The following is a 27,566-nucleotide window of genomic DNA, read 5'->3' on the forward strand; positions in this document are numbered from 1 at the left end:
TAATTTAGGGCTTCTCAGCAGGCAGTGGCTGTCCATTTCCCATCACACCCTTGCTTCACTTTTTCCTGCGGTGCCTTTTAAAAACAAAACAAAAAAAACACTCAAACTACTTCTAGGCTTCCCCCCCCCCCCACACACACACACACACTCAGCCTGGGAGAAGCTGTTTCTTAGTTATCCTAGGCCTCCTGCTCCCTCCAGGTCTCTGTTATACTTCAGCTCAAGCTCCTTCTTATAGATCCCTCCCACAATCACCTGGTTCCCTCTTCGTTACTTGATCTTTGGACTCTCCTCTTCCTCCCCGCCTAACTACATTTCCCAGAATTCTTTTGCCTTAAAAGGGACAAGCCCCTGCAACTGGCCAGGTGGCAGTGCCTACTCTTAAGTGTACTGCTGACATGCTCTGTCACACTTCTAAAACTGCATATTTTGTGTTGGTTTTAAATCAACTTTTTCTAATGGAAAGAAAAACCACCAATCTTTGTGGTTTCTGGCAATATTTTTGCATGCTTGAGGTAAAGTAGCAAAAAATATTGTAGATATATGCACTTCGATGCCAAAAGATAAGACAGCACACATCTTCCTCTTCTTGAGAGAGTGTTGTAACAGATGTAATCCTTGCTATGTATTTTGGTTGTTCCCTCAATCCATCATCTCTTCCCCTCAATATCCAAGATTTCACCCATGATTTTTATCCACTGTTTCCTGAAGGATCCCAGCACACTGCACTTCACCCACAGCTGAAATACCATCCCACCAGAAAGTGCTGTATCAAGCAGGTAATTGGAGCCTATACAACATCTATCAATAGTGGGTCAAGATTCTTATTCCCATAACGCACTCCAAGCGGACTGAAACAAACCCTAGAGACACTTTTTTTTAAAAAGTGAATACAGTACATTACATTTTGATGTTTAAACAGTGACAGCACGGCACTGAAGTGTTGCATCAGAATTAAAGGCTTCAATGCTTCCAGAGTCCTGCAACACCCTTTTAAAGGGGGCTATAGTTCCCCCACTTTTCTTGCCTGGATCTCTTGATCCACACAAAGAGCTGCCTTGTAACCAGACCATTACTCCGCTCACTAACTTGGAAAACTAACTCATCTGTGCCAGCCCACCAGCACGCACGCTCCATCTACCGTACCCTACATGTTAAAGGCAAAGATTCAGGTGACTGAACAGCAACATCCATAGACCAAAGTTTCTGTTTAAGATCTCAACCAAAAGATCCCACACAATAGTCCAAACAGAATCACACTCTATATGCTTAGTGTTTTCAAGTACCACCATTTCAATCCATATCATAATAATCTGTTGATGTACAGAGGTCAAACAGCAGTGAAATAGAAGCTGAAGTAGAAAGTGGTTGTGTTGGAGGGTGCGGTTCCCTCAATTAAGTATTAAAATGTGCATTCAAATGAGCAAACAAATGAGAGTTAGTGTTGCCAGTACATCTTTAACTTCTCTCCACACACACTTTCCTTAAATGTTACATAAACACAACTCTCCACTGTCAAAGAATCAGGAGTGAGTTAGCAACAAAGTAAGAGTCTTAACACTGAAATCATTTTGCTTTGTTAGTTTAAATTAGAACCTTAATCAAAATTCATTTGTATTAAATATGCAATAATATTTCTGCCTGATTATTATCAGAAATGAAAACAAAACCTCAGCCACTTCAGTCTGTAATATAAAAATACTGCCATGAAAAGATATTCTCTCAAAAGGGGCTCCATTTAAAAAAAACCAAAAAAAAAAACAAAAACAATTTCAAATGTTTTGCATAGAAAGATGTCTAACTCACTAGAGCTCAGAGGGTATTCAGCCTTCATATACCACTTATCTAGGCAATACTGATATCTGCACAATTAGAATTCTCTCTTATACAGGCTGGATAAAAGCCTCATTCTTACCCCAGAGTTCCCCGGCCTGACATAGGAGGACTTGGTGGTTTTTGTGTAGGTGGATTTGTTCTTGACAAGGTGCCAGTTCTTGCAGGCTGGTTAGTTCCATGCTGAAATGAGGGGAAACATGATTTTATTTTTATACTAAAATGTTTCTACTATTGAGAGTTATTTTTTAAATGTAAATAGGAAGTGAGGGTTCCCAGACAGCTATTGAACAGCAGGTTTTATCTGCACACTAGAGAAGACAACAGGAAAAGGAAACAAACCCTAAACGTAAGTTTCATATTGTTTTTAACTGTCATTTTACAGCTGAAGTACATCTGAAAATTAAGCAGATGACAAGTTCATGCAAAAGTCTTCCCCTTTTCCCTCTTTAAATTACTATTACATTCCATTTGTGTGTCAGTTCCACTGTGACTATTTTAAATCAAAAATTTAAGCTGGCTACAAAAAACTGTCAGTCTTCGTTCAAAATTTCTCACTCAATTTAGCTCAGCTATTTGACTAGCATAGTCAAACATATTGTCTGGGAAACCTCCTATAAAAAATGTAAGTCAATAGGATCAAGGCATCTACCAAATCAGAGCAAAGCACTACATGTATTAGAGAAATTAATGTATTTAAGTACAAATGCAAATGTCAATATATCGCTGATATATTAACACACCCAGGCTAAATGTTGCAAATCTGCACTGAAGTAGAGCTTATTTAACCTAAATAATCTATGAAAAGCAGAGAGGTATAGGAGAGTACTAGCTTTCAGTTTTAATGGCTCTGCAGCCTCAACTATCAATACAATGAGACACTGTGGGTCAAATGAGAAATGAATTCTTCTTACCTTGGCTTTTAGCCACTTAACGTTGGCAAAAAAAGGGGGGAAAAGCAGAAATTAATGGCAGATCTATCACAACTGATAGGACAAGTTAATTAATTATTATTATTATTATTATTACTACTACTACAGCAATTCATTTCCCTAACAACTTACATTGCATCCAAGGTATGCTGTTAAAGTTTTCTTGAGCTCATAAGCAGTCACAGGACAAACATCACAATTAACAGGCATCTCCAAAGGAAACACTTAAGAAACTTGCATTTATTATCCTCGTGGCCAGCAAAAGGCATACATGCCTCTTACCAGCCTTAAGTTTTTAAAGTGTCTGGTTGACATTAATCTAAGACCAAGAATATTTTATCATGTATCTAAACAATACATTCCCTATACAATCTCTATCACACATTACAGAATGTATTAAACCATCAGTACTTTGGGAATAGAACCTAGAATGGAGCAGTCCTACCTGCTGCACCGAATGGTAAAAAGAATGAAGGGAATTCTCAGACTGGATATGCAGCAGAGCCTTTCACTAGTCTAGGTTGCTGCCTGAAATCCAACCAAGTCAGCAATCCAGCAGTGCCAGCTCTTACAATTTTATTGCCAGCATCAAATTAGTATTTGTCTTGAAGTGCCGACTTCTGGAGTTGGATGATCACGTGATCTCAGCTTTCATTTTAAAAAGTAGTACATTTCTAACCCTCATGGTTAGAAAGGAAAGCATAAAAATGTGACTTCAGGTTATCCTAAAGACTCAAAAATCAGAAAACAAAAAAAAAATGTATTATTTTTTAAAAAAAGTTAATGATTGGGGGTGTGGACACCTGATACAATTTTTGAGTGGCTGAGGGAAGCAATACTATAGTGGTAAAAAGTCATTACCTTTTGTTGGCTGTTCGGAATCAGTTTGGCATTTTCTAACCAATCCCTAAATGAAAGTTGTCCATATAATGAGAAATTTAGCATCCTTGTTGGCAGTTTCAGCAGTAGTCAAGATATAGGAAGTGGCACTAGAGGGGGGGTCCCTCCAACTCTAAGTCTGGACTGAATTTTATTGGCAAGAGGCAGACTAAGGATGTTTATCCTACTGTCATCTCCGATGCATCTATTCTATGGATGAATACAGAAGTTCAGTCTCCAGGACTGTCAGACTGGTATCATCCCCGAGCACTATATTTTTAAAAACAGCTACTAATCAAACAAAACAAATTTTAGCAATTAATCTGATTTTGTCTTCCATCTACTAGGTTTCTTCCCTTTTTAATTTTTCCAGTTGCCAAGGACAATGACGTAAAACAAGGAATTCTGTTAAGAAATCAAGAAGCGAAACTATTAGTCCTCTGAAAGGTATAGATCCTAACCTTCCAGCTGAAGATTTAGAGAAAGCAAGGCATTTTAGCTCAGAACTCCTCCTAAGTCTAACACCTAACCCCTCCTTTTATCTCCCACCCTCAGTCTCCCAGCATGGTCTCATTCATCCATGTTTCTTAGATCATTTAGTTTTTGGTCAGGACGATCTACAAATAAGTCTTCCCCCACACCACTTTGTTCCATCATACTCTGCCACCTCTGGAGAGTGGATGCAAACATCTAGCAGTGATTCAGGGAGCTGCATTTTATTTCAAACATTCCATAAAAAATTGTAGCCACATTTCTAATACAGGAATAAAAATCCAACAACTCCTGAGTTTTATTCCCAATTCTGAACCATATAAAAGCTTCGTGATTTTTAGTACAATTAACTAATTGGGAGACGGCTTTAGAATTTTCTCATTTATATTACCGTAGCACCTAGGATCCTGAGTCATGGACCAGGACCCCATTGTCTGAGGCACTGTACACACACACACACACACACACACACACACACACACACAAAAAAGGCAGTCCCTGCCCCCAAAGAATTTATACCAGTATAAAACAAGAGACAACAGATGGATACAGACAGGAAGTACAGTACAAGGAAACAAGTCAATGTTGATAAGCATGATAGGCAGCAGTAGTAATGCACAGGGGTCTAAACATTCTCACGTTTTTTCTAGGTATCACACCAAAGGAGTTTTAAGAAGGGATATGAAGGAGAACAAGGTACTAGCTTTGTGGATGTTTACAAGGGAGCTCTTCACAAACGTGAGGGGAAGCATGGAAGAAAGATTCTTGTTTGAAAATTTAAGAAGTGAGCGATGGAGGTGGGCATTCTCGGCCAATTGGGGGCAGCAGCTGACATTTCAATATTGAATGAGAGATTATGTGTAGAGTGGGGATAAGCCACAAAGGGCCTTGAAAATGAAGACAAGCGTATTATGTTTGATAGAATACAGAAGAGGAAGCCAGTGGAGGGTTTAAATAGAAAGCAAAATGGTCAAAGCGATGGGCAAGGAGAACGATCTTTCCAGCAGCACTCTGATTGGATACGAGCAGGACAAAGTTACATTTGTCAAGGCCAGAGAAAAGGATATTGCAGTACTCGACACGTGAGAGGATGAGAACCTGGCCAAGAGTTTTAGCTGTGAGGATGAATAGGAAAGACCACATCTTTCTGCATCGTATCTTTTAAGAATTGGCATAGCCTGGACATGAGGACATGGAAAGAGGTCTGAGTCAAAGATGACGTCCAGGTTACAGGCCTGAGTGACAGGTAGGAGGGTGGTGTTGCCAACAGCGATCAAGAAAGGGGGTAGGGGGAAATTAAGAGCTCTGTCTTACCTATGTTGAACTTTGAGCTGACAGATGGACTTTCACAAAATGTCAGAAACAGGTCAAAATTCGTTTGGATCGAAGGAGACAGGTAGCTCTATAAGTCAGCACAGCGATGGCAGTTGAATTTGTGTGTGGGGACATTACCCGCAGACAAACTATAAAGGGAGAAGAGAAGGGGAGAGCCATGTACAACCTCCACAGAAAGTCAAAGGGGAATCCTCTGAAGATCGTGCTGAAGGAGAAATTAGAGAGGTAAGAGAACCAAGAGAGGCCAGAGTCATGGAAGCTAAGTAATTAGGTATGTAGTGCATGTTCTGTGCCACGGGATTGGTGTTTCCAGGTTAGGAATATTACCTCAACTCCCCACAAGTGGCTGTAGAAGAAATTTCGTTGTTAATAGTTTTTTTTGGCATGTCTGTCAGCCAGTCCCCAGATTCTAGTTTAAACATTAAGAATGATCACAGAACAAGGCCACTGCTAAGGAACTCAGCCCACTGAACGCTACAGTGTGGGTTTTACTGTTGTGGTCTAATGATCAAGGAAATGGGAGCTAGGAACTTTTATCAGCACTATGCCTTAACAAATCCCACCCTTCGATGTGTCAGTAACCAAGAGGGCGTGCTGACATTGTTATAGGGTGGCTGGCCTCTTTAAAGGGATGATGGGCCCAGCCTACCGATGACACAACTAGCTCACCTCCCTAGGAGTGAGACACAGTCAGGTCATGTGACTTGTGGATCATGTGGCTTAATTAGGCTTGTTAGGGAAAGATAAGGCAGCCTAGGGCAGGACAGAGCTTCTCTCATCAGATAAAAGGAGGAAGACTCCAGGAAGGAAGCCCAGGGGAGTTACTGCTGAGCAAAAGAGCAGAGTAACCCAAAGGAGCCAGGAGAGACTCTCAGCCAGAGGGCTTTATGAAGAGTGTCCGCCTAAGAGACAGGACCCTCAAGATGGAGGGGATAGGCCCATCTTGAGGCTGGGCTATAGACTCTGAGATTGCAATGTTATTGGTTTTTTTGGACTGCTATACCCCAGAAACGGTGGACTTTCATTAAATGACTTAGCCAGAGGGCCAAGTCACTCGAGCAGTCAAACCAGGCTGTGGGGGGTTTTGAGGAGCCCTGCCAAGAGAGAAACTAAGACAGGGTGCCACAGAGCCACTCCAAGCCACGAAGGGTGCTCAGAAGCTGGCTGTCCCATTATGGTAAGCCAAGTCACTTGACAGCACCAGCATCTCAGAGGTAGTGGCCTAATAGGACAAATGTGCCTTCAATTCCAACCTAAGCAATGGTAATAAGGGAACATTAGTCATGATGGAGAATCAGGATGCCACTTTTCAAATTATACACTGTGCTTGAAAAATGGGGATTAGTGAACAGAGTACAAAGCTCCTAACACACAGATAAATACATTTAGTGAAGTGGACAATGGCAAAAACAACAAACAAAACAAAACCCACCACCTTGAGTACAAGAGACTTGAGAAGGAATCCTGACCCCACTGAAATCAATGGGAGTTTTACCAAATACTTCAATAGGGCGATGATTTCACCCTTGAATTCTACAATTTGATGTTAAGGAAGTTGCTTAATATAATGTCATTGTCTTACAAGAAGATTGCAACTTCCTCTATGTACATTGTTTACTGTATTTGCCATCACTCCAGCAAACTGAATTTAAAATGTACCCTACCAAACCTACAAGGTTACTGAAAGCAGTTGTTAAACTGATGGATTTAAACCCTGTAAAGGAAACTGCAGTCAGTCCAATCCGATAGCACTCAGTATTTTATTGCTTTTTAAAAAAAGTTTACAGATTAGCTAACCTGAGATGTTCCTTTCACCAATAATCATAGTTAACTGCAATAGAAAATCCAAGTTTGTTCTTGACTACTCAACTAACTATTTTTAGTCATTTTCCTTATTATTCAAATGAGAATATTAGGGGCAGCCCTATGCCAAAACAGCAAAAGCATGGCCTGAGACACATTTTGGGGAACCCCTGCTGCTATTACATCTGTGGTCAAAAAACCCATTTCTCCTACAGACCTCAGAAACCTCCTTAAGTGGCATGTCAGACACATGGATCCCTTCCCTACTTTTCAGGTGGAGTAGCTGGATCAATTTTGGATCACCACATAATACGGTAATGGTATTAAAGAAGAGCCTCAAGTAGCCAGAGGGTAGGTTGGTAGGTGGAAATTGAGGCATAATGAACAGGCTCTAGCACATTGCTTCTCACAAGGCCCCTGAAAACTCAGGGATGAGCAGAGAAAAAGATACGGGTAACCACCCAGAGGGTGGGTGATTCCTGACTCCTACATGTGATCTGCATTCTGGAATTGAGGATTTTTATTCCCAATTCTGCCACTAACTTTTGGGACTTTAAGCAAATCACACTTTGTGTCTTAATTTCCCTATGAGTAAAATGGAGGATAATACTTAGCTCTTCCCTCCCAGGCTGTTCTGAGACCCAAAGAGACGATGTCAGGTCAATATAGACTAAAACAAATATTCTACAAAAGTAAACATCAGCAGAAAGATTCCATAATATTTTATTATTTTAATGGAACTTTTTAGATTAGCAATATGCCATATATTGTTTGCAATCCAGTAGTTACAGATTCCTGTTAATGCCAAGTAACCAGAAAGTGAAATGTAAGCAGATGTAGATTATGAACAAAAGGGATAGTACTTCTGTTGTCCAAGTGAACAAAAATTCAGTTGGCTTTTTTAGATTTTCCCTTTTTATTACTGTAAGCTGTTATTAGCAGCACAAGAAGGAAAATTTGTTTTTGAATTATGTTCAACTTTTAGCCTGACACTGTCTCTGAAGTGTTTGTAAAACATGTAAAATAAATGTTTGGCTTGAGATCCTCAGATGAAGGGTTCTCTATTAGGGGAACATATTAGATTATGTTTATTTTTTTAAATCTCAGTATCACTGACTTACAAGCATTCAAAATCATGAGTCAGGCTCCAAAGCTCAAGAGTTTGGCTTACAAAACAATAGGTTTTTTTAAATGGGGGGGGGGGTGTTGGTGGTTCTTTACCTTCTAGTTTTGTCTTTTAGGATTCATGCTTCCAAGGTTTTCTCAGCAACCATGAACTTTTTCTAGAAACTTACTTAAAAAAAGTCTAAAACTGAGATTCTCACTTAAAATTAATTTAGCTGGTGCTTTAAGAAAAACACCAATTATGAGCCTTATGATAAAATTATCAGCATTGGCAACACTCGTGTGTCCTTTACCCTACAGCACTCCGTATTGTTTGATAGTGACCCTCTGAATGATAACATGGTAGCAATGCAATTGGCAAAATGATACTTGAAGTACTAGTGTCTGACACTAACCAATACCAGCAACAAGGAGAACTCAGATTCTCAGGTTCAGAATCATTGACTGCTTGTAGAAGTGCCTATTTACATCTTTTTAATAAGTCACTACAAAAATAGTTAATGCCCAGCTGGATCCAACATAAAAGGCCTTTTCCTACAGGGAAGAAAAACAGCAGGTGCACAAAAATCTTTTCCTCATAATCTTGTCTTTTGTTCTCGGTTTTATAGGGTAGATATAAACATGAGGAATATAAAAGTGAGTAAGCTGGTACATAGCAAGCATTCACAGATGTTGAAAATCAAATCCACTTCTCATAGTTAAATACTACGGGATTTGGAGCCTCCATCTCCATTTAAATTTTCTCCTTCCCCTATCCCCTGCATCTTTCTTGGGTCCATGACAGATTAATCTTCACCTTGTCACAAGTGCCCCATATCTAGGAGATTTTAAAATTCTTCCAAAGTCTCCACTTAAGGTGCTCAGTCTTCCTGTACTTTTTAAAAAATAATTACAAGTTTCATACAATAAACTCAATCAATTGCAACTACTGGACATTTCATTTCATGAGTGTTAAACACATTTTTATCTACATTTAGCATAAAAAGTTTCCATTTCTGCTTTAGGCATCATTTTACAATCAAATGGACTGAGACACCTTGATAGTGCCAATTCTACTTGCCTTTCATTCTTCACACAGAATATTTTAAAATTCTAGCAGAGCTGCTAGATAGGTGTAATTCTTTCCAGCAATATGTTTTTTTAAGCCCTGGATTTTCTGTATGGATAACAGCATTTGACCTTTTTTTCCTTCATAAAACAAAAGGAAGAGACTGGAAGAATGGTTAAAGTAGCTTGTGTCTACACTTGTTTTAATTTACCAAGCCAGAGTCTTTATGCATTAAAGCAGCATTTCATATCATGATAGGTTCTGATTTACATGGGGTTGAGGAAAGAATGATTTCAGTTGTGCCCCCTTGCCCTCATCCCCAAAAGATGGTCGCTGAGTGACTATTTAGTATCTAACAGACTGGCAAAATCTGCTTGTGTACACATTATTTCTTGTGGCCATTTACACACAGAATGTTTGTTCAATGAAAAGGGAAGAGAGCCACGTTAAGTCTAATCACAAATGGAACAGTTTAAAAAAATCCACTGCCTATGTACGATGCATCAAAACCAAACTTATGCCATCCCTGGGTCCGCTGTTCCCATCCCAGGAAAAATCCTACAACTGGAAGAGAATAGTTAACACTGCCCCCTCCAAAGGAAGAGGTTTGAGCATTGTGAAGTAGAGATATGGAAAGAGCCTGAAAAACTCAGACCCACAAGCCAATAAGAGTATAACTGGGTAGATCATGGGCCATTTTAGGGATGGTCTGTCCCTGTGCGATGACTGTGGACTCTGGATGCCACACAGCACCAAGGTTCCCTAGGGATCTGGGCTGCAACTGACTAACTCCCTACAATGGTAGCATAGCCTTTTGGTACATAGAAACTGTGGAGGGCACTTTATACTACTAGAAGCATCACCAACTCCACAACGATTTCCCCAGCAGGAGGGAAATATACTGTGGACAACAGCTGCTGCCTATCTTCTCCCTCCCCCATCAGCAGAGCAACAACCACGCAAAGCTGCTGATCTCATGGGCCCAGAGGGAGGGAGAAATACACAGCAGAGTCCTTCCTCATGCCCCTCCATACATGCTCCTGCTTTTGCTTCTTTCCTTCTGCATGATGATCCACTCCCTATTCCCAGGGTAAGACTCAAAATAAAGTGTGGTCCAGCTGTGTTGAGAAACTTTTGTCCCATTAGGGAGGGGCACACAGGAACAAATGCTTTGGGAGAGGAGTAGTTATAGTACCAGCTTCGTTTCTATCTTTTTTTTTTAATTGAATAAATGACAGTCAATTTGAATTTATGTTTATCAAACAAAACAGTTCTGGTATTGCCCATTGTAATACACTTTTGAAATAATTTTAAAGGCATTTAAATAGATTTAATATTATTCTCACACAGACATTAGAAATCAGAACTGTACAGGCTATGATTCCACATTTATTCTGGTGGCCTTTCCCTCATGTTTTCCTTACCATCTCCCCCATTTTGTCCCTTCCTCCACCAAAACAAAATGAAGTCACACATACAGTGATAACGTAGCCCTTAAAGGATGTTGTTGTGCTGTTTGAACATTAGTTTATAATTACCTTGTTTGTAAATATTATGCCCCATTTTATTGAGGAAAAAGAGAATGTATGAACAGGGTAAAGTATACAGCTGGTCAATCTCTGGGTGAGCTGGGATTAGAACTACAATTTCTGGTTTTGTCAGGAAACCATGCTACCTCCAAGGCCCTAGACAGTTTCCATCAATACTTTAACCTGGGTGAATTTGTGGTCAAGAGTATAGGGTTGGCAGCAATAAAGTCAGATATCCTCTTTATCCCCATATTGGGCATGCTGAAGAATTTGCAGTGCAACTTTCTCCATTCCTGCCACTAACCACATCAGCCCCAATTTGACAGAGCCACCCTGGTTAGGTTGGAGACATAGCTTGAGCTCCCAACACAGAGCCTTTCTAGTTTTCAAAAAATAAATAAATATTAACAATGTCAAATATCAATGGCCAACTCCTGTTGACTGGGAACTGATCTGAGGCTGTCAATTCAATTTCAAATAGGAATCTGAATTGGGACCCAGAAGTGGAAAGTATTTTGCACTGAGCCATCTAAAAATGAAGGCAGAACAAGCAACCTCCTTTACAGCGACAGTCAGGACCATATCCTAGGAGACAGTGTGACATACCAGATAGGCGTGTATGATTAATAGCCATCTCTCTGGGTGATGTACATACAGTTTCTGGGTTGGAAGTCTATGTTTATGGAGTGGAAGGCTATGGATGTCATTTCCAGTAGCAGGTGTGTAAGGTTTACCTGGCAATTATGGTATTTGCGTAATGAATCCATGTGGTAGAGACAAGGGCATCATCTTTTCACACAGCCATTGTCCCATCACCTGTAGCAGAGCTGATAGCATGGCAGTAGGCCAATCACACCGTGAAGAAATAAAAAGTAAGATATTAACTACAAATCAAGGCCACTAAACTTTGGGTTTCCAGTAAAGTCAATTTTCCATAATGAGGTTAATTATCTGGCAGATGGCAAAAGCTATCATTGAAACTTTTATAAAATTGCAAAGAGCCTTTTAGAAATAAGTCATTTGCCCAGTTAACAGAAGATCATCAGTTCCAAAGGGTAGGCTATTTTTTTTCCTAACTAAAGTTGAACACGTTACTAAAAATAGACATGCCAAAATAAAAAAGTGTACAAATTGGAGAAAGCTGATATTACTATGTAACAGCACTGGGGTCTATTAATCAAACATTTAGTTTATGAGGCTCCAGGACACGCACCACTCAGTAATGCAGCAGCTGCAGTGGCCAATTGATTAGTCTATTTTATGGTTTTCTAGATAGACTATCACTCTAATATCTAAATGGTGATCTGACAGCTGGCATTGGAAACATGGATTCTGACACTTCTCCATGGACTCGAGCTACCTTCTCACATGCAAGGGGCCTAAATGAAAAGTGACCAACTTCTATGAGGTCAAATGGATTCCTTTGTATGGTTGCTCTTATGTTCCAACTCTGTAAAATGTTTCATCTGCTTTGCATCACTGCACCAATATAAAGCAGCCCTAAGCCCAGTGAATCTGGCTCACAGGGTAAGTCTACACTGCAATTGGACACCAATGGCTGGCCTATGCCAACTCTCAGGGCTCAGGTTCAGGGACTAATTGTGGTGTAGATGTTCCGACTCAGGTTGCAGCCCAAGCTCTAGGACCCTCCCACCTTACAGGGTCCTACAACCTGGGCTCCAGCCCAAGCCTGAACATCTACACGGCAATCCAACAGCCCTTAGTCTGAGCCCTGCGAACCCGAGTCAGCTGGCATGGGCCAGCTCGCAGGTTTTTAATTGTAGTGTAGACATCCCCTCAGAGGTTCTCTGCTGTGTAGTGAGATCCTCAGGCACTACAGAGCCCCTAACAGCTCCTGTGCCCGGAGGCTGTTGACAGCTGTCACAGGTTAAAGCAGCCTTCTACACTGTGCTTAGCCGCTGCTAAGCAACCCCAGGATCACTGAAATGCCAAGGACGCTTTGGCACCTCCTCATTTCCCTCCATCTGTGATGATTGCGTCTCTGCCACAGAGAAGGATCTAGTGCTTTGAGCTGAGCACTACAGAAAGGCACTTCAAGATTGATGCAGCTGCTTTCCTGACTAGCGCACACAAATCCTTATTTGGATACATGGTCCTGAATAAAAGCTTTTTAAGGTAAGTCAGGGGAAGACTGCAATTAACTGAATATACTATCATGTCAGCTAAGGAAAAAAAAAACCTGCTATTACCAGACAAGCAAAGACTCCCAGATGACAAAAGGTACCATGTTGATTAGTCTTACCTAACTCTCCTGCGGCTATCTATCTGTTGTACCCAAAAAAGCTGAGTTTGATCAAGGCACTTATATACATGGAGGAAGATTTCCAAATGAAAAACGAAGTGCCAATTTCCACTGATTTTTTCAATGGGGGGAGGCGGCGCCCTTTGTGCCTTTAAAAAACCTCTCCCTAATGAAGTCTCCAGCCATCAAGTTTGCCCATGACCTAAACTCTAGTTTAAATTAAAAAAATTTTAAAAAAGGAAAAGAAGGTGGGAGTGTAGGAGAAGAAAGGGATAAAAAGGGCTTTTGCAGCACTTTTTTAAACTAAGGAATGTTTTTCATAATAAGTCAGTCACATCCCTTTTTCTGATGAGTCATTAGCATAATTGCATCGTTATGAAATATCTATTATCAGAATCCTGAGCCATTGTTTCCTGGTTTGCGGTTACTTCAGGCAGTCACAAGTTTATAGCAGAAATTTCTCAAGACCTCAACATAAAAAAAAAACTCACTTTGTGCCTATGTTGCTTCTGGGTATGTTTGCATCAACCCCTCACTCCTCACGTTAGCACCACGCATTAAGTATTTTAACCGCAACTAAAATTCCCGCCGCATTCAGTTCAAATAAGTCTTCAATATTTACATGGATTCTCACCTTTACTCCATGGCCGACATCATCCAGCACAGTATAGTCAATAGGTTTTCGAATGTACCTTACAGGACGCTCCATGTTGGCTGGCGCTATAATTTTATGAGTTCTTGATGTGTTCTTATTGGTTGTCAAAATACCTATCTCTCTGCGAGCCACTTTCTCTTTATGGATGTCCACAGTCTAAATTTAAAACAAAGGATGTTTTATTTAAAAATGTGCTTAAACATTCAAGTCAAACTCAAACAATCTGAATTATCAAATTAATAGCACTTGAAACTACTTTATTACACCTCACTAAAATAAGGAAGAGTTTGCAAAAAAAATGTAGAGTAATAAACAAGATCCTTGTTCTAAAAATAAAATAATTATACTCTGTGGAATAACAATGCAGTTCCAAGTAAGAATAGTAGTAAAAAAGTGATCTATTCTAAAAATATTTGATCTTCAAACACACTTTACAGATATTACCGGATTAACCACCCTCAACACCCTTATAATTTATATTAGTGATCAATTATTCCATTTTTACAGATCAGAAACTAAGACAAAAGATTAAATGACTTGCCCCAAGCCAGAGGATAATGTCAGACCAGGTCTGTGGCTCACAGGCCCATAAACAAAACTGTTACAGAAGGGTGAGGGCCAGTTTCTTATATCAAAATCACCAACACTAAAAGGATAAAATTCTGAGTTTTGGAAATACTCTCAAGCCACCCACTTACTACACCAGAAAGAGTTTCCTTGCTTCTAACATTTTAGCTACCTTCTGTGCCTGCTCCAAATTTTGTCTTTACCAAAGAAAATGGATCCAAAGCTTAACACTGTTTATTTTATACCTTAAATAGGGCATCAATCTCTACTCAGAATGGAGATTTGGTTTAGTGGATCCAATCCCTGGAATTAACTTCTAAGAGGGGAAAAAGGGTTACACCTGTACTATGCTCCACCAATTTAGAGGGCAAGGAACAAAGAAGCAGAGGCCGTACAGACTAGGGGACCTGGATCCTGCAATTTGAAGGAGCAAACTAATCTTGATGCATAAAACAAGCCTCTCTGCACATAAATTGGGCATTGTTTAACTCCTAGCTGAGAGAACCAAATTAAAAGGCCAAGGATATATAGAGCAACCATCAGAACCCAGGAGAGCGAGAGTCAGTGAAAGAGAGTATAATTATCCTTGGCTGTTTCCAGAGACTGATCCAGACATCTGCCCCAATCAAAACCAGAATTGTCCTGAATACACTTTGTTTAGTAAAGGAATCAAGCACCCTGATCAATCATAGAATTAGTTTGTATTGAAACACGTTTCACCATCTAATCATGCCCAAACACTTAAGTACCCAGGAGGTGAACAGCTCCTAAGAAAACATGGGTACATTTATACTGCAAAACAAAACACCTCCCCCACAGCAGCGTGTGTCAGAGCCTAGGTCAGTTCACTCAGGATTGTGCTACAGGGCTAAAAACAACAGTATAGACATTCCTGCTTGGGCTCTGAAACCCTCCCCCCATTGCCAGGTTTCAGAGCACACACACCGACTTTTTTATTAATTATTATTATTATTATTATTGCAGACTCACCTCAACTCTTTGCTGACTATGCATACAGAGGTGATTTTCAAATGCTTGCAGTAGAACAGGTTTAGTCAATTGTACTATAGTAAAAAGAAAAGGAGTACTTATGGCATTTTAGAGAAATTTATTTGAGCATAAACTTTTGTGAGCTACAGCTCACTTCATCAGATGCATCTGATGTAGCTCACGAAAGCTTATGCTCAAATAAATTTGTTAGTCTCTAAGATGCCGCAAGTACTCCTTTTCTTTTTGCAAATACAGACTAACACGGCTGCTACTCTGAAACCTGTATTATAGTATGTACTTAAATCATCTTGAGCTCTTTGGAGTTAAAGTAGAAGGAATCAAAACTGTTCACAGCAGTTTCTATACCATATTAAAAATTGCAAACTAGGACACAAGGTAAGTGTAGGAGGAATTTAAAAGCAGCAAAGTCTAGCTGGCTTGTTTTCACAGCCTCAGATTGAACAGATGGTTTGCAACATTCTGTGACATTCCTTTACTTTGAAAAACATGGAAAATTGAATTTGAAGACATTGGTTGAGATTTTCAAAGCAATGCAGGAGATTTAGCCACATATCTTCCAATTAAACTCAAAACAGAAGATGTGGCTACATCCCCTGCACTGCATGTAAAATACTGAGTGAGATGTTTACGCTCTGACATAAATCCTTAAGTCAACAAGTCTAAGTTAAGGCAATATTCTGAGCTAGGCACTTCTAGAGACATATGCAGGCCTTACCTATCAAAATCAGCTACAGCACCCACACACATGCTCTAGCAGCCAATTTTACAAGATGAAAGACAGAGCAGCAGCTCACTAAGGCTAGGTCTTCTCGAGAAATGCTACAGCTGCACAAAACTGTAGCGTAGACACTCACTACCACAATGGGAGGAGTGCTCCCACTGCTGTAGTTAATCCACCTCCAGGTCTGTGATGCTAGCAGACCAGGTGCCAGCTCGTGCCAAGGCCCCTAGGCCTCATTGAGCCCTGACAAATGCATAGCCGGAAAGTAGTCTGGCTCACCTATGTGTTAGCATTGTTGGGAAAATCCTACAAACAGTAAAGTGATGTGGTATATAATAAATATGGAGAAGCCAACTCATCTACTGCTAAATGCAGACCAGTGATTTGTGAAATTGGACTTCACCACCATTAGAATAAAGCAACAGAGAATTAGATCTGTACTGTAAGCAATACAGTTAGACACACGAGTTGAAAGTATACTAATGATATAATGGTAGCTTATTGCTTAATCACAGGCAATGTCTTCACTACAATAAAGGTTGGGCTCATTTTGTTTTGTTTTACAGCAGGATAACAACTGTGCATAGCTATCCCATTGTAAAATCCCAGTGGAGACAAGGCTATCTTGTGATATGATGCTGCTAGGCGAGGTCAACACTGTACCCCCACCAGTGGTTAACCTCACCTAGTCTACCTTGCAGTAATATTACAATGACTCATCTCCACTTGGGTTTTACAGCAGGATAGCTAACGTGCATTAGTTATCCAGCAGTAACACTTTTTAAGTAGTGAAGACAAAACCTCAGAAACTAAAATGGTAAAGAACATAATTGGCTTAATGCCAATGAACATCAGGAAACTGTCAACAAAGCTTTAAGTAGTTTTAAAAAGGTCAGTGAGTAGTTGCCCCTTTAATATCTGGCTGTGTTAGCCTAGAAGAATGTGACAGTCTATCACATACTTGATATGAAGTTGAAGTTTAAGAGATAATTTCTTAGAAGTGGGGTAGATGCCAATCCCAGTATAATAATAATAATACAAATCAAACAGCCTGATTTTTTTTCCCCTTGTACTGCAGAACGTAAAACATGGACAGAGCTGTAAAATGTTCCCAGACCAACCCCGCCCAAGGTAACGGAGAATGATGAATGAAAATGCAGTGTCTTTGTATAAATCATTCTAGAAAGTGACCATTACTTTTAAGCTTTAAGTGTTTTAAGCTAAAGATGCCTGCATTTAAGGCTCCAACCACCACCTTAATTCTGCCCCAACGTATCCATGTCCACCCCCTATGCTTGTCAGCCTACACCAACTGTTACAAGGAAGAACATTTAATATAGAGAAGACGACTTAACGGAGATGTACTTGCTGGTGTAGAGCAAGCAAAAATTACCCCTAGCAAATAAACTCATGAACTTGCGTGCTGGTATATTTAAACTGACCTTAATGTTGGGTTGATGAAAAGAAAGAATACCAGATTTGTACTAAGTAACTGCCTTTTAGGTGTCTATGTGCTAAGTGAACTGGAACTCCTGACTTGTTCTGCAGACTAGCTAACTCATAGGCTTCCTACCCTCAATATTAATGCAAAATTAGAGAATAAAGGAGTGCCCTCACCTGAGGGAAAGAGCAGGAAAGAGCACCTCATATTGCTCAACGGAAACCTTTCCAGGAGTTTTTACATGCTCTGAAAAGGGTGTCCTGGCCAGTCCTCAACTGCAAGAATGGTGGCTGCAATGTGAACCTTAGTAGGGCATGAGGGAGGGAAAGAAAAAGTGAATGAGGAGGGCTGAAGGAGAAAGAGCAAAATCAGTGAATCCTCAGGACTCTAGCAGGAAGAAGGGTTATCAATTACTATCTGTGCACTATCCATTCCTGGGGAAGAGGGGAGGAAAATAACTCAAGTTACATAAACCCATGAGAGCACATTTACAAAAACGTAGGAGTTTGATCAAACACATTCTCTAATAGCGTTCTCTCACTAGAGAAGAAATTGCCCTAAACACCACCACCACAAAAAAGATAAAATAGGTACATTAAACTGAAAAAACCCTAAAACAGTGCTGCTGCTATTTCTTGTGTAATTTTATTTTGACAGCTTCTTGAGTCACTTCATACAGCAATTTCCAGACCTTTAGCATGATATTCACATCACAAACTTGCTCTTTTAAGACAAATGTCTTTGCAGCTGTAAGAGTTGCATAGAAGTAATATTACATTTGGGTCCTTGATTCATACAGACATGGAAATTCAGGGCTAAAACTCCATGGTGATACTTCAGCTATACCTCAAAAACACAACTGTTTCAGAGAAAAAGAGTGGATGAAGGAGAGAGAAAACTTGGGGGGGGTGGGGGGAGAGAGAAGAGAAGAGGCCAGGATTCTAGTCTCTTTTTGGCTTTTGTGAGTAAGAGAGAGAGAGAGAGAGAACCTTTTTTTTTTAAAAAAAAAAATCAGTTTGTGGCCAAATAAAAGTTTGGGGTGGGTTTGAGTTATTAAAAGTACAACTATATTAATGTTCGTACACAGTTTTGGATAGTTAAAGCACCATTTACATGTTAAGCATCGTTCTGCAGGTATGAGAATTATTAGTTCAGAATGGATTGTGTGTGAACAGATGTTTAGGCACAAGGAGAAGTTCTTAGGAGTTAGAGGAAAAAAGTGTTGCCTCTTGTGTAACAGATTTGTAACCTTTTCCCCCTCTTCAGAGTGTCTGGAGTGACTAAATCATACTTAATGGCTTGGTCACTTGTGGAATTTTTATATCCGTTTTCCACATAAAAGTTGGTGTTTTATTCCCTGAACAATTCAAACATTTTAGAAGTCACAGAAATAGATAAACGCTAGTTTTGTAAATTGATACGGTAGCACTATTCTAAGCTGAAGCCTCACAGTATGCTGCATAAACTATAGAACAGGTTACAAACAACATGGCACTGCTGGTGGCAGTACAGCACACAGGAAAACCCTGAGGATGGTAGGTCATAAATCACAGGGATCCTTACCAAGAGACCACCACAACTGTTATTGTAAAGCTCCATTATTAAGGCTAGTACGAGGCTTTAAAATAATATCGGTCTGAAGGAAAGAGCACAGAATTGGAAGTCAAGAAGTTCAGATTCTGACTCTGGCTTGACCACTGACTCGTGTAGCCTTTTGAAAAGTCATTTTGCTGAAAAGTCTCAGCTAACCCATGTAAAAGGGAGATAGCACACTTTCCAATCTATTTCAAAGAGGAGTTGAGGGGATGAATTAGTTAATGCATGTACAATGTTTTGAATAAAAACAACAAAGGAGTCCGAAAGCTTATACCCAAATACATCTGTTAGACTTTAAGGTGCCACCAGACTCCTTGTTGTTTCTGTGGATACAGACTAACACTGCTACCCCCTAATACTAGACACATTTTGAGTGTGTACAGATCAATGTATGTGCACAGTGTTATTCAGATCCATTCTACTTTCAATCTGAACAGCTGAGATCCTTATTAGTAAAGTCATTCAGTATATAATGGGGGTGGCGGGGCAAGAGAGGAATGGGCATTTAATTCATTTTATAATTTGAAGGTGGGGTGAGAAATTCTCCTCAAATAAAGTTGTTTTACTGCTCAAGTAGAGAAACAGGAGGTATTTGAAGAAACAAAAAAGTCAACATTCTAAACCAAGTTGTTTGGAACATAGTTTGATAGTACCAGATTAGACCATTGGTCCATCAAATCTGATATCCTGTTCCCATAGTCTCCTGTAAATGATGCTGCAGAGAAATGGGAGAGGGGAATGAATCCCAGATTGAATTTAGGTGTGCAAGGCAGCACATGGAGGACTGAGTGGAATTCCTTCCTGTCCCACTAGGTTGATCAGCTTGAGCCTAGAACAGAGGTGGGCAAACTACGGCCCACGGACCACATCCGACCCGCGGGACTGTCCTGCCCAGCCCCTGAGCTCTTGGCCCGGGAGGCTAGTTCCCAGCACCCTCCCCTGCTGCAATGCTGCCGCACCGGCCCCACTCTGGGCGGTGGGCCTGCACACTCATGCAGGGCAGTGCGTCTGGCTCTGGCGTGGCTCCCAGATGTGCTGCTCTGAGCGGCATAGTAAGGGGGCAGGGGGTTAGTGGTGGTTGGGAGGGAGGGGCCAGGAGGGGGCAGTCAAGGGACAGGGAACAGTGGGCAGCTGGATAGGGCAGAGGTTCTTGGGGGGAGGGGGGCCAGTCCAGGGGGGGGGGGAGGAACAGGGAGGTTAGAGTCCTGGGGGGGGGCAGTTGGGGGAAGAGGTCCGGAAGTGGGAGTGGGTAGATAGGATGCAGGGGCCAGCCTGTTTGGGGAGGCACAGCCTTCCCTACCTGGCCCTCCATACAGTTTGATACCCTGATTGGGCCCTCGGGCCAAAAAGTTTGCCCACCCTTGGCCTAGAAGTAAAGGGCTTTGACTACCCTCATTATTGTACATTAACAATGACAAACAGTCAAACATTATCCAGACTCCTCTTTTAAAACTGATCCACTGTTTTTATTTCATTTCAATTGCTCATAGCAGTGAAATGCATGAGTAACTAATATTTTGCATTATACATTAATATTAGCAGTTCTAAGCTCACTGCCCACCAATTTCAATGTGTTCCCTTGGTCCAGAGGCAAAGGGACAGGGAATCAAGTAGAGGCAAACAACCAGCTTTCACTATACTCTTCACTCAAATACCTTAATCAAATCCCCTCACAATCCCTACTGCCAAGCTAAATAATCCTAGCTGTTTGCAATCTCTTCTGCGCAAGTCCCACCATGACACCAAGCATTTTCACTTTCCTTGTCTCACTACAGCAGCTGTTTAGAATAAACTCATATTTTTAAAAGGATCCAGATTAAGGAGACTAAAACAGATCAACATATGCAGATTGTATCCAGCTATTCTTTTTACAGGAAGGGCACATTTAACAAGGATTTTTTAAAAAAAAAAAAATTAAAAAATTGTACTGAGAAGAAGATCATGTGTGCAATATGAATGTTAAGGGTTAAATTAATGACAACCAACTTGACCTACAAAAATAAGATTTGCTGCTTTTTTAATTACACTATTAAGTATTATGCAGCTCTGTACATCTTCAGATGAAAGACATTACTACTTGATACAATTATTTTGTGAAGCAATTGTACAAAACTTAGCACATTTGACGGGTAAGTTGGGGGGGGGAAGAGAGAGAATATAATTATATTGCCAAAAGGAAAAAAAACATTTTGCAGGGCAGATGAATTAAGGTGTTACAGGTTTCACTTAGAGACCAACACTACATTTGCCTGTCTCCAGGCCTCTGGGGCCTCATCTGTCCTCCATGTGCAGGCCATGGCTCAGTCTTTCCACCCCAAAGTCCTAGGATGGGCTTGCCTGACAGTCAGCAGTCTCAGCAATCAAATGGCAGTCTGTCATTTCCCGGATGGGCCAGGCAGGGAGGGATCCAGGCCCTCCCTCTCCACTAGGTCTAGCCCAGGACCCAGAAGGAAAGACTGAGTGTCTCAGTCACTTTATGAAATGTAGTTAAAAATTCTCCCCATCCCTATTCACCCCCAAAGACTGACCATGAAACAGCCACTTCAACAGGATTTTAAAAATTTACAGGATGCCAACCAACCAGAGAATCTCACATATTAGCCAGAGGCTGATAACACCAGTCTCCAAACTTTTGTACCAGAGAGGTTAAGGGTGAATAACCTGGTGAGACCACCAGCTTCCAATCCCCAGCTATTGGAATACACTACTACCCTCCAGTCTTTTGCAAGGCCAAGAGGAAGTCTGTTATTCTTCTCTCCTCAACCCCTGGCTACTGCTGCTAGGAAGAATTATATTCTCTACCCTTCTCCCCAACCTCCATTTTTTTATATTCTCCTCTCCAGCAATTAGCTTGAATTTCCACTGCTTCCCATAGACTCCTTTCACTCTGGAGAAAGTTAACACTTGACTTCACTGCCAGGGCCAGCTCTAGGATTTTTGCCACCCCAAGCAAAAAATTTTTTGGCTGCCCCTGCTTTTTCTTCATGTCCCCCTGCTCCAAGTTCTGCCCCAACTCGCCCCCCTCCCCAAATCCCCGGCCTCCTCCCCGAGCATGCCGCATTCCCCCCCGCATTGCTTCCTGCAGCTCCCCCCCCCGCCCTAACTCACCTCCGCTCCACCTGCTGCCCCAACTCACAGCTGGCGAGGGAGAGGCAGCGTGTTCAAGGGAGCAGGTAGAGTGGAGGTAAGTGAGGGTGGCAGGGAGCACAGGAAGTAACGGAGAGGGGGGACAGAGGAACCGCTCCCCACCACAGCTTGCCTCTGCTCCACCACCACCACCGCCTCCTCCGAGCACACCGCTGCTCGGCTTCTCCTCCCTCCCAGTCTTGCTGCACGAGCCTGGGAGGGAGGGAGGGAGAAGCGGAGCAGCGGCAGTGCGCACAAGGGAGCAGGTGGCAGCGGAGTGGAGGCGAGCTGGGGTGGCGGGGGCACATTTCTAGAGGCGGCATGGCCGGCACTGGAATGCCGCCCCTAGCACCTGCTTGTTTTGCTGGTGCCTAGAGCCGGCCCTGTTCACTGCTGCACACGGAGTCCCATGCAGCAGCAGGGAAATGGAGCCTCTTGTTAGCTCCACTATGGTTCTGTTTGGTAAATATATAGGCAACTGCAGAAGCACAGCAGTTGCCCATCTGCAGGCTTAGGACAGACACTGTTGCAGTGTTTTCTTCCCAAGTCTGCAGATGGGCACCTTCACAACAATAAAAGGAGAGAAACAATTGTTAAAATAGATCCTAAACATTAATGAATTTCTGCACACTTTCCCCCCTCAAATCCACAGAAATTCCCTACTTACCAGAGGCAAGTAATTGAATAAATTACATTTTCAAACCCTCTGCTGTATATACCTTTCTAGAGACCAGAGCTGTTTGTATCTACTAAAAAGGCAGCATACCTTCTCATAACTTTTGAACTCAAGTGGTCCTGAAGTGCTTCATAAAAGCAATGAGTTCCATATTTGCATAATGGCAGTTGCATTTGCTTCAGCAATCAGAGGCTCTAAAACCAGCAGCTCACACGCTTCCCTATTCACTGGGTTTGAGCTTTTGAAAGCCAACCTGGGGAACTGGCCACACAGTTACCACTGAAACAACCAGGAATAGAAAAGTGTGCTTATGTGAAAAATTCCTTTCTTGGAGCAATAAGAGCCACAGAACCATCACAACCGGTACTTCAGCCTGCTTGCAGGTTGGGGGCAGAACCAAAACTTCCCAGTGACAGCCAGCAAACAGGAAAATGACCACCTTTTGAAATTATCTCCAGCTGAGACAAATTGTATAGCCAGGATAATTCAATTCTACTTTTCTAAATTAGAAATCTGTTAAAGACACTGAGGAAAATGCACAAGTTCTCCTACTGCAGAGGATGTGGAATTCCTCCTAATGAAACAACCCCAAATCTTGGGAGGTCAGTTTCCATTTCTATTCCCAATGATCCACTTGTCTCCACAGCGGACCATAGTCTCTGACAACAGTAAATTTTCAGGGAGTACAAATATGTTTTCCCAATTCTACATTGTGCTATGGTTCAGAGATCTGTTACAATGGATTTTCACAGCAGTATGCCTCCAGGGTGGAAACCAGGCTCATCCTTTAAATATGAATGCCCAAAATGAGGTGTGTATATATATATATATCCTCCATCATCCCCAGGCACTACAGCATGGAGAAGACCTCTGCCAGGAAAATGGAATTACCTAAACATTTGATAATCAATATGTAGATCTGGTGAATTTTTTATATCATTGACCATATGTCTGCCTCAGACAGGAGGCATAACTTCCCTCCCTATGACTGTCAGTGCTCTTAAGGACTGGGACTTGGATGAGTAACCAAATAAGAAAATTTCTCCAATTTATTTTGGTGAATGAATGCTATGATTATTTGTCTGAATTCAATGTACAATAGTGGGTCACGCAGAAAGCTCCCAGCTTTGAAAAAAACAAACTCCTCTGACTGGGGATGATAGCCATTAGGAGGTCTACTTTAGCAGATAGGCAGAATGAGGACACATCCTGCAGGGGGTCAAAACTGGACAGTGCTGTAAGAAACAGAAAGGTTGGGCTCTATGTCCTTGTGCAGCTACAATACACATTGTTTCCCTAAAGGAAGCATTTAATATTGGGATTTGTACAAAACTTTAGCTGAATATGCTGATAACGTTCCACAGTAACTCCTCATTTAACGTTGTAGTTATGTTCCTGAAAAATGAGACTAAGCGAAACGATGTTAAGCTAATCCAATTTCCCCATAAGAATTTACGTAAATAGGGGACTTAAGTTCCAGGGATTTTTTTTTTTTTGCCAGACAAAAGGCATTATATACATTTTAAACAAGCAATTTAATACAGGTATAAGTTTTAAACAATTTTAAAGAAACAATTTAATTACAATCATCATTGCCAAGTACGAAGCTTGGTTGAGGTGGTGGAGTCAGCAAGTGGAAGAGGGTGGATTGTCCGGCTGCTCCTCTTGCTGAACTCGAACAAACAAATCTAGAGATTGTTTTGCTTTCCTTTCCCCCTGCCCCCCCCCCTTGGTAAATTTCTTTATAACAAGTCATTAGATGACCAACTCCCCTAATCACTTTGGAGCTGCATTCCGTCAGGATCGTCACCACTCAGGATTTGCAAGCCAGCCTTAACCTGCTTCTTCTCTCCCCTGCCACCTTCTCCCCCAGACCCTGCAGATCAGTGCCTTTCTCCTCCTCTCCCCCCCTCCTGCCCGTGGCAATCAGCTGGTTTGCAACACTCAGGAGGCAGGGGAGAGAGGGAGGGGGAGCGGGAGCCTGCACATCTTGTCCTCACTCCTCCCCCTCCCTCCTAAACACTGCAAACCAGCTGATTGCCCAAAGCAGGGGGAAGGTGCTGACCCGTGGGGTCTGCCAGTGGGTGGGAGGCACTGGGGGGAGAATGTAGGGGAGCAGATATGGGGGCTGTCAACTGTGGACAAAGCAGGCAGCCAAACGACCTTATAGGGGAGCATTACACAACTTTAAACTGAGCATGTTCTGTAATGGAGCAGGGATGTAAGAGCAAAACAACGTTAAGCGAGAGTACGTTAAGTGGAGAGTTACTGTACAGCAGAGACTTGAAATTTTTGGTCAAACACTCCCAACGAGGCTCTCCTGGAGGAAATTCAAGGCTATGTTTCACTTGTTCAATATGTTAGGTACATTATGGACTTTGCACCAGCCCATACAATACGTTCTACTGGATGACTTTTTAGGGTCATGAGAGTGAAAATTACTTCCTCTTACTCTAGGTCTACACTAGAAACAATACAGTGGCACAGGTGCACTGCCACAGCTGTGTGGTTATAGCACAGTATTGTAGATGCGTACTACAATAACTGAAGGGGCCTTCCATCACTAGTAAATCCACCTCTCCGATGGCTGACAGAAGAAATTTTATCATCCTAGCCGTGTCCACACGGAGGCTTAAGTCAGCTCAACAACATTATGCAGTATGGGAAACTTTCACAACCCTGAGCGATGTAGTTAAGTTGATCTAACTTTGTAGTGTGGACCAGCCTTTAGTATCCATTTTGAACCTGGGCGGTCCGGGATGGAGGACCTGTTTTCAAAACAACAACCTTCCTCAGAGACGCACATATCGAAAGGTCCAACGTTAGGCTAATCAGATCCAAGAGCCATAGTCTGCTCAGCCAGAAAGGCACAAATAGAATCACCGTCACTCTTCCTATCTTCTGTAAGATTCTGGGTCCAAAATGAAGTTTGGAATTTCCCTTGGAAAAGCTCTGCAAGCAGAGATGCCTGTCTGAGTTGCCTGCCACTGCAGAGGTAGACAGGACTGGAAAAAACTTGGTGTTTGGGAACTGCTTTACTGACAGATCTGGTTCTGCCCCCCAAGTTGCAAGCAGATCAAGGTACCCATTGAAATAAATCTGGTGACTGTGGCATGATGAAGAATGGGGTGGCTAACTCCCATACTTGGCTTTGGAAAAATAAGTCTCAGTTTAGAGACAGTAGAAGACAATTTTATTGAGAAAAGCAGCATTCTTCTGGATAGCAAGATTATCCTATAACCTTAGCCTCAAAAAAAAAGGGCCATGTTCAAGGAGTCTGACTTCCATTTAGACAGTCACTGGAGCCCACTCTGTTAAAGTGAGGGTATACCTTTAAGAAGATGCAACCTATAAATCGCTGAATCCACAGGAGAGGGAGAGGGAAAGTGCTAGCAACAAGCAGAGTAACTTTTGAAAAAACAAAAAATGCTCCTTCTCCCTTTTGACATTTTAAACTATTTTAAAAACATGGGAAGATGTGTCGCTGTTTACTTTGTTAAACATACTCAAAAGAATTTAGCAACAGTAAATGTTTGCATTATATATGTCCTACCATAGTTGCACATGGCAATTAAAACAAAGTTAGTCAGACTGTCTTTAGGGAGCTTAATTTCTGGTAGCTTTAAACAAAAACGCACAGCTGAAATCCATCCCTCACACACATCCCTCCCACAATAAAGACAAGTCACAGGGTGGGAAAGCAATTTCTCAAGAGACAGTCTAGTTAGTCTCATTTCCTGAAGTCCTGGTAAGTACAGACCCCTTAAGGTAAAAGGCTAGAGCAGTGGTTCTTAACCTTTACCGCAGCCTGCACCCTGCATCCCAAAATATGTTCTCGCACCCCTTATCAAAAATCATTAAAGTAGGTCAGTTCTTTAAACTGAGATATTTTTTGTTTGTATATTACAGTAATTGTTACAAAATATATAATGTTAATAAATACATAGGATTGATGAAACAAAGTTCTTACATGCCTGTGCTTAATTTGTGTTTTCAATTATTTACCTTCTAAAAAAACTGGCATGTCTTGCACCCCCAGAAAGAGCATCTCGCATCCCCAGGGGGTGCATGCACCAAGGTTAAGAACCACTGGGCTAGAGCAATCAGATACATGTCTCACTTAATTTGTAATAAAAGTCACACATTCTCCTATCTTTAGGTAGGACTTACCCTCAAGAGGCTTTTACAGATTAACATGATGAACCAAAGTCATCAGTATGTAGTAGATTGTGCAATGTCAGCATAATGCATAAAACCCTCACCTGTTAAGAGGGGAATGTTCAACATTTCTTACATTACACATTCCCAAAAGTAGAACATTGTCTTACCAGGGCTTCAATTAGCAGATCCTATTTGTCTTTTTAAATTAACCACATTTAATGATCTTAAAATACTGATAAAGCATTTTGCTAAATTCATCCAATTTTGTCCAATCAGCCCCCCCTTTAAAAAAAAAGTCTTAAATAATTAATTACTTTTAATGGCTCATCTCTGAGCTTCACAAGCACCGTCTGTGAAGGCTAATGGTTAAATT

The 27,566-nt window shown here is 41.4% G+C and overlaps 1 protein-coding gene across 1 annotated transcript in view; it reads right to left on the reverse strand.

Annotated features, from left to right (window-relative positions):
- Positions 1-27,566, reverse strand: part of ABI1 (abl interactor 1) — a 129,967-nt gene that overhangs the window by 21,238 nt on the left and 81,163 nt on the right. Inside the window, 3 exon segments of the mRNA XM_038388337.2 lie at positions 1,916-2,016; positions 2,748-2,762; positions 13,874-14,050. Of these exon segments, the coding sequence (XP_038244265.1) occupies positions 1,916-2,016; positions 2,748-2,762; positions 13,874-14,050 (293 nt within the window).

Source organism: Dermochelys coriacea, chromosome 2, assembly GCF_009764565.3.
Source record: "Dermochelys coriacea isolate rDerCor1 chromosome 2, rDerCor1.pri.v4, whole genome shotgun sequence".
Taxonomy (NCBI): Eukaryota; Metazoa; Chordata; order Testudines; family Dermochelyidae; genus Dermochelys; species Dermochelys coriacea.